Genomic DNA, 17,211 nt, shown 5'->3' with positions numbered 1-17,211 from the left:
GCGCTCTTCCAATTGTGGGCTGTGTGGGCCAAACCGCTTATGTGTAATGGGGTACACTAATTGACTGCACAGCGTACGTAAAATTCAGGATCTGGACATAGTCCGCACACTACGAATTGCTCTATCCATTTTGACTTTTCGTGGTCGGCGCCCGAGCCGTTCGTTGACAGTCATAGTGGGGCAGGTTCGTTTTTGGCCAAAAGGACTTAAGGTCTCGACACACCCCTCCCCCCCTTTCCAGACTTATCTGGGATCCTTGCTGATGAATACATCCGGTATCTGGGGGGAAGAGATTCACAATCGTGTGTCCGATACATTCCAAGTTGCCATGGATAAAAGACCCTGTGAAGTACACTCAATGATGCGGCGGCCACTGTGATAAGTTTGTGGAAATGGGGGAACGACCAAGGCGGGAGGATCGACTAGTTTCTCTCTCTCTCTCTCTCTCACCTGCGATTGGATCATCTACCATTCAAATTAGTCAGTCATGTTTCGGAATATCTCCATGGACGAGTCAGAGACCCACTGAGTGGCGATCGGGCAACTAGCGGACGATCACAATTTCACACCCTTCTTTTTTTCTTTTTCTTTTTATTTTTGTGTATAAAACAAGAAAAAGCATCTGTTCTACAGTAGGTAAATATCTTATCGCCTTGTTACTTTTTGGGCTTTGCTTTCAAACTCATCTCGTAGGTTCTCACTCTTCGATCTGGCTAGACCCTTGGACAGTCAATCAGAGTCACTAAGTTTATGTAATGCATGGTCCATCATTGTCAAGTTTTTGCTATTCAGACCGTCGCCATTAGCAAACATTACTCTACTCGTGCCTCTGACTTCCCCATCAAATATCATGCTTAGAAAACACACTTCCCAAAATTAAACACTACTACCACGAGGCCAACCCCTGGGTCTAACCCTCTTTAGCACCAGCCAACACATCGGGGATTCTTCGGCGACAAGCATATTGCTACTGTAGAAAGGGTAAAAAGCTAAACGTCCTCCACAAGAACCAACCCAAAACCTTGACGTCTGAACTCACTCATCAAGTCGGGAATTCGGAATAGACTAGACTGTATTTATCGGGCGAACCCCTTTCTCTGATCTCCGCACCAGGAAAGGGACTCAAAGCTACCACCGGGCCGAAGGGAAGGGGGCGGCTCGGCATACCGAAGAGTACACAGCACTTCCTGCATGTGGGCTAGCCTCATCCAGTCTAAGAGAGTCTCGGGGAATTGAGCATAGGGCATAAGGCAAAAAGTCAAGAGTTCACCGAGATCGCATGACTCTCTTTGCGAACCCTCGATGTCGGTTCAGAGTGGAGATTTGGTCCCGTCGACTTGGAGCGGTGCCGCTGTTGGCTCTGTCTTGGTTCAGGGGAATTGACTGACCCGGTTCATCAAGACCAATCGATGGAAAAATTGAAGGGTCCAGCATGACAACATTCAAGCTGACACAAGCAATTAAAGTTTGATCCTTTCGGTTTCGGTGGGAAACACTCAAGTCTGGGTGGCTCGTCCCGAAACCCTAAGTTTGTAATACTAGTAAGGGAGGAAAAAAAAAACACCCAAAAAGGGTCCAAACCTTATGGGCCATGGGTTGGTAAGAATCACTACAACAATCCACAATGGGAATGCGCCTGGAATTTTATTTCAAGTTTAGCAAGACACGCCGAGAGGGGACTTGTTGTTTTGCTTGTCATGTATCACACAGTCGGGTCAGATGTAGCCCGGATGAAGGACCTTGGAATGCCTGTGTCCACCGGCACTGCAATTCAGAATCATCCTCACGACCAAGTCATCGATCAATTTTATATTCGAGCTCCTGTGGCTACAGGGAGGAGGGCATCTGGCCATCTCGTGGTGGGCCTCAAGTTCCCTCTTTTCTCCAAGCTTAATACCAAGTTTGTATCTCGATCTGAAAGGTCACCCGATCATGTGGGTAGTTTGGTTACGGCTCTTCAAACTAAGAGATCAGATCACGCGATACCGGCCAACGGGAGCGAGATGCGATGTCCACAGGTCGCAGGCGCTATCGCAACAATCAGGTGCATGCCACGTGGGCAGAGATTCTCTCTATTCTCTATCATGTGCATCATCCGAGATGGTTGGCCTCTGCTTGAGTGGGGCTCGTTGATCCATTTTTGAGACACTTCGCCCCCTCCCCCCCCCTTCTTCGACGAGCTATATGTCTTTCCTATATCCAAGTCACTGAACAAAAAGCAGGAGTGAGATCAAAAGTCTACAATCGCCGCAATCGTGCTAGGCACTTCGATCCACGCTGCCCGGTATCCATGCTCGCTCCTTCCGAGGTTACACTCGAATAGCTCTTAGAGGGGTTAAGCAGATGCTCAACTACTCTAAAAGTGGGCTATCAACCTCTCTTGAATCAGTCAAGGTCACCTTCAAGATCTGTGGTTTCCTTGATCCTCCTTCCCCCAGGACACCTTTGAATAAACTGTGTGCTATATGGGACTTGCCCAAGATTAACAATTCTCCTAGAAGTTAGAGCTGTGACAGTTCAGTTTAGAGGTGATAGAAAACGGGGAATTTGGACATGGAATCGACGACGCTGTCCAAAACTTGTGGCCTCGAGAAGGAAGATATATTCGACCGGGTGTGTCTTGTGATAGACGGGTCGACCTTTTAGGTTGAGGGACTCTAGTAGACAGGCATCTTTTGGCTTTGTGGTCAATTCGGATGACATTCACCGAGAAATATCACTCCGATTGAAAGTGAAGAGATCACAGAGCTGGGGTATTTTTTTTACATGGGCATTCATTCCTGTCTACGCCAGAGACATCAGCAAAAGGGGCTTCTCATCCTCACCTCGCTATGGTGGAAGTGGTCGATGTTCTTAGTCCATCCCTAAAGAGGGCAGTTCAGAACACTACATCTAGAACAGCAATTTTTGACGGTAAGAGTATGTGTTCAATGGGCGAATGCCACTCGGCATGACGAGTACCAACAAAGTTCAATTGAAATAGCCTGAGTAGCTCCATTGAATCCATGCGCAAGATCAAGCTTTCAATGGCGACCAAAGAAACCTCCCCCCACCCACATTGACCGCTGTACCTCTGGTGGCATTCGCAATACGAGCATCTTGCTCGCCACAAGATTGTCCAGTTGATGGACTGGACTGGTGGTATCACGCGTGAGTCATGTGCTACTTTTCAACGTCAAAGCCGATGCCCTCGTCCAGACCTGTCCGCTGGAGCCACGTGATTCATTCATCTGCCTACAAAACCTCATTCCCGGCAGCTGAAGGTGAAAGAAGAGTCGGCAGAGCTCCTCGTGTCAGGTCGGAACAGAAGGGTCTTGGGTTCTGAGTGGGGCCGCTGATAGGAAAACAGTCCGATCACCACGGCCTCTTCCTGTGAACCTTGAATGTCCTTCTTTTGCCCTTCAGCCCCTTGGCATCGGCAAGCTGGGCCGTTTCCGCTCGGATCGTCCTCATCGACGGGTACTTTTCCACCCCAAGTCGGCTTAGTCCGTCCCGCCCTCGGTGAGTCTGGGCCGAGACTTGCACGCGAGACCAATGCCAGATCTCGCTTAGAGGCAGAGACGATCGGCAAAACTGGAGGAGACCATCTTCCTCATTACCACACGGAAATGGCTTTCATGAGTCATCTGTTGGTCCAGCAGCCCGTTGCGTCGCTATCAAACTCTGCCGCTGCACGCGGCTTGTCCCGCTACCCCCACCATTGTAACATCACGTGATTATCGTCCACGGCGAGCGTGTGGACAACGTGGAGAGACAGTCTGGATGGCCTGAAGGTTGCGGGGGGAAAGGGAAACACTTCTTCTTGTATTTGGTACTGGGCAAACATCCTTTGCTATGAGCCAAAAATAAAATAACATTTAAATATGTCATCGTCGCGGTTTTACTGAACCATCAGGCATTCAGCTCGAGTTCAGACCCAAACTCGGCCGGTGGTCTCCGCGACCCCGCCCAGCCCTCGAACGCAACGGCGGGGCTGACGACGAGGTCTTGGGTCTCTTGGCGCCATGGCAGCGATAAGACAGCACGCAGAAAGGTTTGCTTTCTTTTTTTTCCCCCTGCTGTCCCCACGATGTTGATTATGATGATGGCGATATAAGTTTTTCATCTAGCCCATCTGCAGAGATAAACGAGTAGACCTGGCACGGGCTGTGTACAGAGACGTGGAATTTCCCCAACCGGTACCTGTGGATTCTTTTCGAGGACCTTGTGGACTAAGCTTATCTGCGGCACCTGCTATCAATCAGAGCCACTACCGAGCAAGACTGGAAAAAAACACAGCGTGAACAGAAATCCCCTCCAAAATTTACGGCCTCGCGCACTTTTCACGCCGACGGTGAGGCGAAGTTGACCCTCACTGCAACAGTCTAACAAGATGATGGTGAGCCCAGAGGACGAGCGCTGCGATAGCGGCCGCAAATGGAGCTTGACGCCGCTCATCCACAAGGCCGAGCGCCATCATCGACGTGTGCCCGGAATTCGGAAGATTCCTCTGCGCGCCATTGGCATCATTCTCTTGGTCGCTTTGATCAATATCATCGTCTGGATTGCTGCCGCTATTGTTCTGGTAAGCAAGAGAGCATTCAAGTTTTTCAGATAATGGTCAAAGTACGTGGTTAACAATCGGGCAGCGCTACCATACGTAGGTTGATCAGTGATCTGGCGAAAACGGTCACATATAGTACTCGTTTGTTCCCAAACTCATGACCTTTTAGGAAATTGGTCTCCACCGCAGTCCTCGCATATACTCTTGGTCTTCGACACGCCTTTGATGCAGACCATATCTCGGTATGCTCACACCACCCCTCTTCGCCTCGGGTTGGGAGCTTTTGATTGAATGGCTAGCTAAGTTACTCGTCAGGCGATCGACTTGATGACTCGAAGACTGCTTGCGACTGGACAGAAGCCGGTCACAGTGGGCACGTTTTTCTCGCTCGGTCACTCCACGTAAGCACTACTGTCATCCTTTCTAGGGGGCTGATTAGCAGCAGACTAAATTGCCCTAGGATCGTTATCATTACTTCAATTGTGGTCGCAGCCACAGCGGCCGCCGTTTCCTCCAAATTTGACAGCTTCAGCAGGATAGGCGGCATTATTGGAAGTTCCGTCAGTGCCGCATTTCTGATCTTGCTCGGGATTATGAATGCCTATATTCTCTATAAATTAATCAAGCAGATGAAAAAGGTCTTTGCCTTGCCCGACGGTCAGGAGGATGAGGCTTGGAAAATTGAAGGCGGCGGCATTCTCTTTGCCGTATTGAAGAAGATGTTTAAATTAATTGATCGGTGAGTGCAATCATTCGAATCACCGGACACCGAGAGCATGTACTCACACCCTCCTCAGACCGTGGAAGATGTATCCACTCGGCATCTTGTTCGGGCTCGGGTTTGATACCTCATCCGAGATTGCGCTGCTTGGCATCTCCTCGGTCGAGGCTACCAAAGGCACATCCTTTTGGGTGATTTTGATTCTCCCGGCCCTGTTCACAGCGGGCATGTGTCTGTTGGACACCATCGATGGCGCCCTCATGTTCTCGCTCTATATTCAACCTTCGGCGAACTTCTTACCTGCCAAACAGAGCGATTCCATCTCAGACGTCTCTACCGATATTGATGGGGATGAGCTGCCGCAGTCTCGGAACAACCACCGCGATCCTGTCGCATTCTTGTATTATTCTATCGTCCTCACCACGCTCACCGTCATCGTGGCCATAATTATTGGAGTCATTCAGCTCCTGACTATGATCTTGAATGTGACAAATGCAGAGGGCAAATTCTGGGATGGTGTACAGACCGCTGGCGACTACTACGACGTGATCGGTGGATCAATTTGTGGTTGCTTCATCATATTTGGTGGGGTGAGCGTCGTTCTTTACAAGCCGTGGAGACGATGGATGGCACGCCGCCACAAGAAACCAATCGTCCAGGACCAGGTGGAGAGTCCCGATGTGCTCGCAGACAGTGAGGTGGATGGATACTTTGTTCACGAGACTGGAGGTCGTGGCAGGCAATCATTACATGAGACCAACGGTAAGGGTGCGGCAGCACAAGTAGCTGTCAAGGAAACCAACCAACACCGTGATGGGGATGACATAGTCTGAATTGGATGAGGATTGTTTGCTCAGTTCAATCCATGATAGTCTGTCCATCTCCCTTTTACGGGCGACAAACTGGCCAGAATCACTGGGGATGAAATTGGATGCGGAATTCTTGCAGCGTCAATTTGAAAGTGTGGCCTCAGGCACGCGTCATATGACGTACGGGTCAACTTGCTTCCACCACCCTCAAACTGACTCCATTTACTTGCGCAACCTCTGCTTTTTGCTCTCAGATCTCTTGGTGTGATAATTTAAAACAATTTGCTGTGTACCGCCATCAAAACGATCAAATCCACTCCTTTGACTCTTGAGAGTTTTCAGCGTCGATCACGACGATCCCGCACGTATACAAAACGAAACCTAACTTTGCATATACTGGACCTTTTTGGTGTCTTTTATCATCCTCCTTTTATCATCTCCATGTATTTTGCTGTGCTGGTTTGTATGCTTTCATTACAATAGGCATGTCGGGTTTGAATCTGGCGACAAAGGGCTCAGCTCCCTCCGACGGCCTAATCCCAGATGCCCCGCAAACCACAATATTCTCCGACCAGGGACCCATCTTTATACTTCCGACACACTTACCAATGGACCGTCTTCACGGTATCGAAGACAAAGTGGTGCGGAACGGAGGCACACTGACCTATGACATATCAGAGGCCGAAGTCATTCTGGGAAAGATATCACAGAAGAAACGAGGCGCGCTGGAGCTACGTTCCCGCGGCCTATGGACTGAAGAAATCCCTGACCCCGTTCACCTTTCACCACCATCTCAGTCAGATGTTAAGCCTGCACTGAAAAGAAGAAAGATTGATCCGACCTCTGCAACATCCACTTTAGCTGCTGAGGTCGTTGATCTTAGCACCGAGTCGGAATCTGACGAGAACGAAATACATAGTCTCCATGACCCAGCGAGCCACCTTGTACTACATCCGGCGGGACCCGGGCCTGAGAAAAGCGTGGCTCTCCTCTCATTGGAATGGCTAGATCAGTCAATCGCAGCTGGCAGCGTCATCCCTTGGAACTCATTTGTAGTGTACAGAGGGCGCAAGATCCCCAAGCCAGTTTCTGCCCAATCCCCAACTCTGGCAGCAGCAGTATCTCAACAGCGATCAACGAGCGCAATTCTGCGACGTGCGAAAGAAGATGCCGTTTCGCAGTCATCTACAACCTCCTCTCAGCACTCGCACTTCCGACGCCCCAGGGAGCCTCTGGACGGACAAGCTAGCCAGCGTCATCCGCCAGCGCTATACCGACAAACAACGTCAGAACATGACGAGACCGCCGATCTACCACCAGAACCTGACTGGGTCCGTGAAGGCATTGCGTACGCATGTCAGCGCTCTGCGCCCTTGCATCCGCCCAACGAGGACTTTATTTCTCAACTCGTGAAGATCCGCCGCATCAGGGAACTGACTTTGGACGAAATCGGGGTGCGCGCATATAGTACCTCCATCGCGGCCATTGCAGCATATCCGTACGTCATCAAGCGTCCAAGCGAAATTCTCACTCTTCCAGGATGCGAAGCCAAGATCGCAAATTTGTTCGCAGAGTACCAACAGCGAGGAAGTTGTAATCATACTGATGAGGACGGAAATGTCAGTGCGGCAAACACTTTGGAGACTGATCCCGTGCTTCGGGTGTTGAATCAATTCAATTTGATATGGGGAGTGGGTGTGAAGACCGCAAGAGACTTCTACTACCATCGAGGTTGGCGAGATCTTGATGACATTGTGGAAAACGGGTGGAACAGTTTGACCCGTGCTCAGCAGATTGGAGTCAAGTTCTTTGATGAGTTTCTTCAGGGAGTGTCTCGTCTTGAATCTGAGTCCATTGCGGAGACTATCTGCCGGCATGCAAACAGGATTCGTCCAGAAGCAGAGGGTAAAGTTGAATGTATCATCGTAGGCGGATACCGACGGGGGAAAGAATCTAGTGGCGACGTCGATGTCATTGTCACACATCGCGATGAAAATATCACAGACAGCCTCATCGTCGACATAGTGACTAGTCTCGAAGCAGAGCAATATGTCACACACACCTTGTCTCTTCATTTGACGTCCTCGCATCGCGAACAGCAAACTCTTCCCTACCGTGGGGACGAGCCCGGAAGACACCTTGACTCTCTCGACAAAGCCCTCGTCGTCTGGCAAGATCCACAATTTGACAAGACGCTCAAGAAGAATCCAAATCCTCACCGACGCGTTGACATTATCATCTCACCTTGGCACACCGTCGGATGCGCTGTATTGGGATGGTCCGGCGACACCACTTTCGAGCGCGACCTCCGACGTTATGTCAAAAAGGCTCATGGATGGAAGTTCGACTCGAGTGGAGTGCGTGAGCGTATCGCGGGAGGCCGAGTGATTGATCTAGAACACGGAGGAGAAACTTGGGAAGAAAGAGAGCGATTACTGATGGAGCGCATGGGAATTGGATGGAGGCCTCCGCATGAGCGATGTACACGCTGAGGGAAGATTTGCGCATCCACCAAGACACTGCACATCTTTCTCAATATTGCATGCCCTTGAACTCAGGAAGAACATGAGCTTCGGACACGATCATTGGTTTAGGTCCGATTGTCTGGGACCAGTATTACGACTTACTTCTGCTTGAAGTTACGTTGAGCACATATCATCTATGCCGTCCACATGCGAATTTCGAAAACATGAGCGAAGTAGGTCTGTTTCGTAATATCATGCGTCTATGCACTCTACCGTCTCCGTTGATACAACAAAGATGGATCAAGACGTCGAACACATCGGACTACACTGACTTTTACAACATTATTTTCAACCAAGCCGGTCAAACTCATTCACAACTCTCATTTAATAACAATATCATTGCTCAACGGCATAAAGTCATACCCATCAACGGTCAGATTTAGAAGTCTCCTGAATTTCCCACACGGAGTTGAATCCCGTGAAGGAAAGAATAAGCCACATATTGACTGGCACTCCAGGGTGGAATGTCTACGATGAAACAAACCAGCAAGAAAGGTTTGGAACACGAAAAAAACAAAACAAAACCTCACAATTCCCACAACCTCATACAATCTAAATAATAAACCCGACCAACCAATTGATAACCATTTTCCGCTCTCAATATACCACATTTTCAAAAAAGAAAAAAAAAACAAAATGCTATTCAGGTACTGACTGCATGTAAACAATGCAAAACCTGGAATTGCCAAAAAATTGTCGAGCTAAAAAAGGAACCACAACCGCCGGGATTTGAACCCGGGATCTTCCGTTGAACCTGTAATAGGAGACGGACGCCTTACGACTAGGCCACGGCTGCAACCTTATCTTAATTTGAAATTCTGTTGTAATATAATCGTATGACAAAAAGTGACCCAAGTTCCCGTTATCGGTTATCCCAACAACACAGTGACAAACCGCCTTCATAATTTCGATTCCTCAATTGAAATGTCGCAATATGGCTCTTTCACTTTTGATCAATGATCAAATCTGCACCGGAAGATATTGGTTCCCCCTTCTTGATGATAGCTCACCATGTGTCATGGTAAAGACCCTCATATGAGAGATTCTATCGAGATAGATGGAATCTCTTAGGCTTCCAGGCACCTATCCACAAGAATGAGATTAGGAGAGACACATAATTGTCCAACATGAAGTGACACCTATGTATACGACGATCGAGTGAGCGCCCCCAAAAATTGGCCTCCGAGACTCCTAGGGTATCTATCACCCTAGCCACCTTCAAATATTGTCACGCTCTGAGGTACCTACCGGTCTGAGGCCCAGAGCAGTACAGAGAAAAGTCCTCAATTTTTTGTTGGTAGATAGGTACGGCGGACTTCGTCGGGATTCCTTTTTCATCTAGGTCATTTCATTTGGAAGAATCATTGCTTGGAAAATAGATAGTCGGGTATGTCATATGCCTCCACGATCAAGTCACATATAGCACGGCTATGTAGAGACTGAGACGGGAACAAAGTGGCAGAGAAGGAAATGAAGTACAAAATAAAGGTCACATATCGTCACCTAAATTCCTGGCTTATCGTGCGAGGAACAAGGTCAGAGAGAGAAGGACGGGAACGAAATATGTCGACAGAATAGCTTCCCACAAAAGAGAATTAATCAGACCGACAACGTTCATTGCCCGGGATTCCTCGAGCTCGCCATCTCTCCGTAACGTCCACGGCCCTGAGTGGTATCATAGGCGTTCAAAACTCGCATTTGACCGCCATCGTCGGCTTGCGAAAATGCATAGCCACGCTGCTTGCGCATACGCTGAACTTGGCGAACTTTGCGAATGGCCTTTTGGAATTGTTCCATGCGCGGACGATAATCTTGCACGTTGTACTTCTGAATCTCCTGAACGTGGTGATAGTGCTGTGGATAGTACATGCGTTTGGCATACTTCCAAGCGAAATCGCGCATGAGACAGATGCATGGCAAAACGATCGCCATAAGATAGAAGACGGGTGTTTTGAAGAGGAAGGGGATGGTGCCGTAGTATTCACGGGAAAATCCAACGGCAGGAGCTGCATAACCATAGGCGGGGAGGAAAGCCAACCAGAGTACCATCGATCCAGGAATGGCGATGAAGTGGTACTTGGTCCAGATGTTCGAGATCAATGCAGCCTTGCCTAGAACTGTCGCAAGAACAGCGGTATACAGAGCCTCGCCCCAGACCCAGTGGCCTGCAACCTGACCGTTGCTCATCGGCAGATCCCCTAAGAAGATCAGTTGGGAAACCAGATAGAGGAGCAGGGAGTGAAAGAAGCCGTTGAGGACCCAAGCCCAGAAGCTGTGTTTCTTGAAGAAGACGCCTTTTTGCCCAAGTTGATAAAGTTGGGGATAACGGTCCAGCAAGCGAGCCGAGATAAACTGATCGAAAATGCCCATAGCGAAGGGAGGAAGTACGGTGAACAAAACGTTGTAAAACGACAGGGTCCAAGACTCGTAAATGACTTCACCGGAAAAGGCGTTTTGGAAAGAATACTAGCAAGAGACGTTAGACTTGATCATCAAAGCGTCAATGTGACCTCGACGCCGGAAAGGACTTACCCAAAACTGTGTCATGTACAAGGTAATGTTTTTGTAGAAAGAGTAGAGAATGACTCTGCTGATACGGGAGTAGCTCCAAGCACCGTGAACCAGTAACAGTTTTCGAAGGAATCGGAATTGAGCAATGGCCACATCAGCCGACCGTGCAGCCTGAAGACCCTCCATTCCGCTGATGCCCACACCAACATGCGCAGCTTGGATCATGGAAACATCATTGGCACCGTCGCCAATGGCCAAAAGCAGCGATTTCAGATGACGCTTAACTAGCTTCACAACCAGAGCTTTCTGCAGCGGAGACACACGACAGCAAACCACGGCCTTGCACATGACTGCAAGGTCGAGGAACAATTTCTCCATGTCCTTCTCCAACGCAAACGTCAACGACTTGCCATCAATGATCAAAGCCAGGGGCTCAACATCCCCGGATGCGGTTTGGCTTTTGACAGCGTCCATCTTGGATTGGAGGTTCGCACGGGTGGCCTCGGCGTTCTCCTCATTGATGATGAGAAGGGTCATGTCCTCTGAGATGAGCTTGCAGGACATGCCAATGTTGATGGCGGTCTCCTGCCGATCACCAGTCAAGACCCAAATCTTAATGCCAGCAGTTTGTAAAGTGTGAATGGTGTCTGGAACGCCATCCTGCAGACGGTCTTCAATTGCGGTGGCGCCTAGCAGATAAAAATCCTTTTCAATGAGCTCCGCTGCTTTGTCAAGCTCGTCGCCACGGGTTCCTCCGACAAAGGTGTTTGCTGCGTTGAAGATCTGGCTCCATCGTTGGTACTCGTCCTCGGGAACTTCACGCATGGCGAGGCAAAGAGTCCGCAGGCCCTCTGAGGCATACTCTTCAAGGTGTTGAAGGGTGACCTCAACAGTGGGGTTGTCAGGATGCAGACGCTCCAAGATGACCGTATCAGCACCCTTGCAGTAAATGCGGACCTTGCCATCGGGGCAACGGAAGATGGTCGACATGCGCTTTCGGGTCGAATTGAATTCGCAAACAGCCAGCAACTCATACTCCTGCTCAACCCCGTTGGCCGTGAAGATGACTGACCGCGGCCTGCGATTGGTGAAGCGATATCCCAACATGGCGGCTCCATCAACCAAGGCCCCCTCATCTGGAGAAGCTGCCTGGTATTTGATCTGCGACGGATCGTCTCCCTTCCATTCAGGGATGACGGTGTGACAGGTTGCCAAGAGAGTTAAGAATTGCTGGATAGCCCCCTGCGATGGATGAGAGACCAAATTCTTGCGAAGAGTCTTGTAATCATGAATACCGTACTCGCCATCTTCGTCAGCGGTGGCTCGGCGGTCCTCCGGAACATCGTCTCCGTACTGAATGCCTGCAATCGTGCACTGCTTGAATTCCATCATGTTGCAAGTCAGCGTACCCGTCTTGTCGGAAAAGATGTACTCAATCTGGCCAAGCTCCTCCACCAGCGATGAGGTACGACACGTCGCCGGCGTATTTTTTTCGACGTGATACATGTCCAAGTCGGAATTGATGAGAAACGCTTGGAAGTATTTGACAATCTCAATGGTAACGAAGAGTGAAATGGGGACCAGGTTAGAGTACAAGACCCAATAAGTGAAAATATCCATGAAAAATTGCTTCACTGGGTTGACGGACCCGTAGTCGAGATAGGCAAGCTTGTTGGACGCTGTTTGGCGAATGACAAGATCTCCGACAGAGCTGATAACACTCAGTGCGACGAGAATGCTGACAAGCATGAGAATCTGAATGTTCACCATGCGCTCGACGGCAGTGCGCTTGATGGGCGTGGCGGTCGCGTTTCGCATCAATTTCGTCTCATGACCAGTAAACACAACAATGCCATGGATCCAGGGAGTATTTCGCAAGGTTGCACCTCGAAGCAACAACTGATCAGGTGCCAGAGAAAGTTCCTTTTCGCCGCCTCCGACATTCATGGTCAACGTTGCTTCGTACGTGTATAGACTGCTGTTGGGTTGCTCGGACCGGACGCGCCCACTCAGGCGACTAAGATCGCTGGGGCTGACGAGATGAGCTGTCTCGGGAATGGCCTGCTTGATCTTCAAGTTGGTCTCCCCATCCAGGTTGGCTGTTTCAATATAGCACAAACCCTCGGGCTCGGACGAGGCCAGTAGCACTAGATCAGCGGGGAACGGCTGTTCGGACTCGACTCGAACCACATCTCCCACCGCCACGTCCACCCATTTTGTTTCGTGGAAGGAGGAACCCTTGAGGACTTGCGTTTTAGAATAGTTCAAACCTCTATCCGACGTCCGACGCTTATAATCTTCGACCAGCTCCTTGATGGCAGACACCAGCAACACAATAGCCAAGGGAGCGATCGTTGTATATCTGTTGGTTGGAGAAACGTTGGGGATCTGCTGCAGAACGGCAGTAAAGAGGAAGAAGAGATTGGCATATTTTGAGAACTGTTCGAAGAGGAATTTCGGGATAAAAGTGGCAATGTTGTACTTGGCGGTCGACACATGATTGCTGATGAACTTGTGTGCTGCATTTGCGGGCGCGTTATTGACCTGGATGATGCGGGGACCCAGGCTGGCCGGGTCGACCTTGCGACGCCCGAACAGAGACGCCAGGCCAGATGCGCCGGTCTTTTTATGCGCTTTCGGGGTAGCGGCGGGTTGTCCGGTGCTATCCACCGTTGCTCGTCTCGCGCCAGCCTCTGTCAACGGCAGATCCATTTCTGAATACTGTGGACCCATGCCGAACATGTATTTGGCCTTCCCCATCAAGCCGCCCCCTAGGCCCATAATGCTATTGCGTTCATTTGCCTTGCGCACGTGGCCTTCACTGGGGATTTGCGGCTCGAACGGATCGTCGTAATAGCTCTCACCATCGTGGTAGTTGGCATGGTCATAGTGGGTGTCATATCGGTCCAGGTTGGAGTCGTATCGGTCGATCGGCTCCTGCCCATAGGCGAGATCCGAGTGTGACTCGGATCGATATCCTGCCGCGTGCGACTCTTGAAGAAACCGACTCTGAGGCGCATTGGCTGGGGTCGAGGAAGCGTATGAACCGTGCGGTTGCACCTGAGCGCCGATAAATTGATCATTGGATATTGATGGACGCGACTGGGCGCTGTGCTGATCGATGAACTGCGGCAGATGCTCATCGCTAACTGGCGGGGGTTGACCGGTGTTGTAGACCGGCCCCGGGCTGGGACTCGAGCTCAACAGAAGATCATCGTCGCCAGGGACATGGTGGGAGCCAGGGGGCCTACCGCTGGCCATGCTGCCGCGGGGAAAGCTGACGGCCTCAGAGAGAGCAGTGGAGATGATGCCCCTGAGGCATTGAGCGGATCGCAGTTATGATGGCAGAATCGTCGCGCCAGAGATCACCGGCAACACTGGCGGGAGAGGGGAGTGCGAGGTCCAGACCAGGAGGGACGGTCGTCTAGAAGAGGGGGGAGAGAACGAAAAAAGGTTGCGCAGAGAGGAAGGTGGCCAGAATCGGATGTGAGGAGGCTTAGCAGGCGGCAAGCCGTCGGAGGTCTGGTTAGCTTTGGGGCTCTCACTGCCTCCACCGAATTCGGGTCAGTCAGTTGGTTGACTGCCGTCAGGCCGCGTCGTCCCGCTTTTCTGGCGCGGGCGGTAAGTCCCTTCCAGACACATCGTGACGGAAGTAAATAACATAACTCTGCACATCCGTTCATGCCCTTCTTTTGCACACGGCCGAGTGTTTGGTGTCAAGGAACAGTCCTGGGTATTATCCGAGGCAGCGTTTGATCACTAGCTTCCAGATACTGTATTCACTTTCATCCATACTTGCATAGAGATATTGTCTGATACGTTGGGCATGCGCAGGCTCTGAGAAACGGATTGTATGCGGATGAGGATTGGATGTGGAACTTTTAGGCGAGTCTCACTTGGCAGCTATATATAGGTGGTAGCGCCGCTTCGACGGAGACAGTGAGACTCCGCCGGTAGATGAAAACACTCAACGACGCCTAGAAGATCAATGATATCTTGTGACAAACAAGGGTCTGGGTACGAGGGGTTTGTCAAAGACCGCAGAATAATTTGTGGAGAGGAACGATTGTTACCTCAGGTATGAAGGTTACAATTTACCTTGACATCTAGACATGAACCTTGAGCCCATCGGGCACCGTGTGGGATCCATTCCATTTCAACGGATGACGTACCTACGGCTACCTGTAGGTGCATACCTACTAAGCACCTGACGTCCACTGTAGGAGCTCTCTGGAACTTATCCCGGGATCTAGCTCGGTCTGGTGCTCCTCATTCTGTTTTTTTTGTCAAAGTACCTCCATCTGATCGAAGCAGAAACGTGTTGTGTAAATGGAAGCCACTGAATGCTAGGTAAGACAGCCCTAGCCTACCTAGACGATGACTCGAAGTTTTTTATATAATACCAGGTCCGAAACGAGCTTTCGCAAGTCCCTTTTGCATGAATCCGTACATCCAATCTAGACCTATTCATCTATCGAGTCTCGATCCAGGGGTCCTAGGTACCTCGATGGCATGGATCATGGTAGATACTAGCAAAGACCGAGCCGAAGATTCCACCACCACTCTCCATCCCTGGACCATCCATGCGCTAGCAGAGAATATATTTGCATTGATACATCATCGAACCTTTGATTAAAAGAGGTAGATATTCATCCAGTAGGAGGTTGCGCATGGTGCCGAATCTTCATCAAATGGGCTTGAATGCAGGTTTCTGAATTGAGCTGAATGGAAACATTCGTGACTCACTCGTGACCAGATTTCGTACCACCTATAAGATTGCCGTACGAATACCCAATGATACCACTTCCAATTCTGTCTTGGGTAATCCGTGCCAGACAAAAAAAAAGAAAAAGAAAAAAAAAGTAGGAGCCATAAAATGCAGTAGAAAAAACTCCAGTCCCGGGTCATGAAGGCTCTAGTGATACATTAACAAAAAATCTTTTCGTGGCGGCATTCAACGGTCGTTCTGAGCACGAGATTCCTCAGCCATGCCCGTCTTGGCCCGCAGGGCCAAATCGGCTTGCATTGCCTTATCGATCTGAGCATTAACTTCCTTGACCTTCTCCAGGGCAATGGCAGTGCGCGTCACGATTTCCCTGGCATTGATGGTCGCACCGGCGAACTTGTTAATAAAGCACATCTCGCCACCGTTGTTCATGCCAATCACCAGCTCGCCTTCAGAGGCCTGCTCTTCCTTCAATGTCGCATCGACGATGATGTTCTGGCTCTCATTGAAGGCAAAGAACGTGACCGAAAGCGGCTTGTGTGTGATGTTCAGCGCCACGGGGACTCGCTCCTCGACACCGTAGACAATGACCTGACCATCGCGCACCACGGCATCCGGACGGCGGAAATGTTGAAGTCCAGTCATGACCGCGATACAGGCCGCATCGGTCAAGTTACCATCATAGGCGACGACATGTACATCAGCACGGATACTCCAGCAGCTCACGCCTTTCAGGATGCAAAGTGACTCCGTGTCCAGGGCATTGGAGTGACGGATGACACTGTCGAGGACATAGGTCACGTTAGATTCGACCTCATTGGGGCTATACGAAAATTCAGACAGGTTAGCAACTTTGCAGCAAAGCAAGGGCGAGAGGTGCCCGGAACACTCACCGGCCATTTTCCCAGGCGGGAGAGCCCATCGCGGAGAGCTCCAGATTGATGTTGAACAGACCATCGAAAGGGCGATCATCGCGAGGCTTGGTGACCTCGGCAGAAATCCGGACAATGATACTGAAGTCTTGGTGAGCAAAAAAGAAAGCAAAAGAAAAAAAGAAAAGAAAACTCAGTTGGCAGCGACCACGGATGACTGCGATTTCTCATACCTAGTGTTACCAAGCTCCAAATTCACATGTCCGTACTCGTCTCCGAATGAGATCTTCAAGGGACGGAATTGGTTCGCAGTGCGGCCATCAAGACGGGCATCCTGGCGCAGAGCTTCAAGAATGAAGTCGCGCTCTGCGATTGAGAGGGGGGCTTCCTTTGACATTGCGCGATCCCCAGTTGGTACCGAAGAGCTTTCGTCGAGAATATTATTCGGCCTTATCTTCGGCCGTTTTGCCGCTGCTGGCCGCATGGTGGGCTCTCTGCATGGGC

The 17,211-nt window shown here is 50.2% G+C and overlaps 4 protein-coding genes and 1 non-coding gene across 5 annotated transcripts; 2 read left to right on the top strand and 3 right to left on the bottom strand.

Moving 5' to 3' along the window:
* Positions 1–4,372: 4,372 nt before the first annotated feature.
* POX_f08463 (High-affinity nickel transport protein nic1) lies at positions 4,373–6,097 on the top strand (the record flags this gene model as incomplete). Its single annotated transcript, XM_050117235.1, has 6 exons — positions 4,373–4,564; positions 4,629–4,639; positions 4,713–4,785; positions 4,859–4,944; positions 5,004–5,282; positions 5,341–6,097. The coding sequence occupies 6 exons, from the start codon at positions 4,373–4,375 to the stop codon at positions 6,095–6,097; spliced, it is 1,398 nt and encodes a 465-aa protein (XP_049967374.1).
* A 461-nt stretch (positions 6,098–6,558) lies between these two features.
* POX_f08462 (uncharacterized protein) lies at positions 6,559–8,565 on the top strand (the record flags this gene model as incomplete). Its single annotated transcript, XM_050117234.1, has 1 exon — positions 6,559–8,565. The coding sequence occupies one exon, from the start codon at positions 6,559–6,561 to the stop codon at positions 8,563–8,565; it is 2,007 nt and encodes a 668-aa protein (XP_049967373.1).
* A 747-nt stretch (positions 8,566–9,312) lies between these two features.
* On the bottom strand, positions 9,313–9,394 carry POX_tR149. Its single transcript has one exon. It is a non-coding gene; the product is annotated as a tRNA-Arg (tRNA).
* An 818-nt stretch (positions 9,395–10,212) lies between these two features.
* Positions 10,213–14,370, bottom strand: POX_f08461 (putative phospholipid-transporting ATPase; the record flags this gene model as incomplete). The annotated part of the gene is made up of 2 exons (XM_050117233.1): positions 10,213–11,064; positions 11,131–14,370. The coding sequence occupies 2 exons, from the start codon at positions 14,368–14,370 to the stop codon at positions 10,213–10,215; spliced, it is 4,092 nt and encodes a 1,363-aa protein (XP_049967372.1).
* A 1,693-nt stretch (positions 14,371–16,063) lies between these two features.
* POX_f08460 (Exosome complex component rrp45) lies at positions 16,064–17,191 on the bottom strand (the record flags this gene model as incomplete). Its single annotated transcript, XM_050117232.1, has 3 exons — positions 16,064–16,658; positions 16,729–16,848; positions 16,941–17,191. 3 exons carry the CDS (start codon positions 17,189–17,191, stop codon positions 16,064–16,066), a joined length of 966 nt encoding a protein of 321 aa, XP_049967371.1.
* Positions 17,192–17,211: the final 20 nt, after the last annotated feature.

The sequence above is a fragment of the Penicillium oxalicum genome, chromosome VI (assembly GCF_001723175.1).
Source record: "Penicillium oxalicum strain HP7-1 chromosome VI, whole genome shotgun sequence".
Classification (NCBI taxonomy): domain Eukaryota; kingdom Fungi; phylum Ascomycota; class Eurotiomycetes; order Eurotiales; family Aspergillaceae; genus Penicillium; species Penicillium oxalicum.
This window is presented reverse-complemented; position numbering and strand designations above follow the sequence as displayed.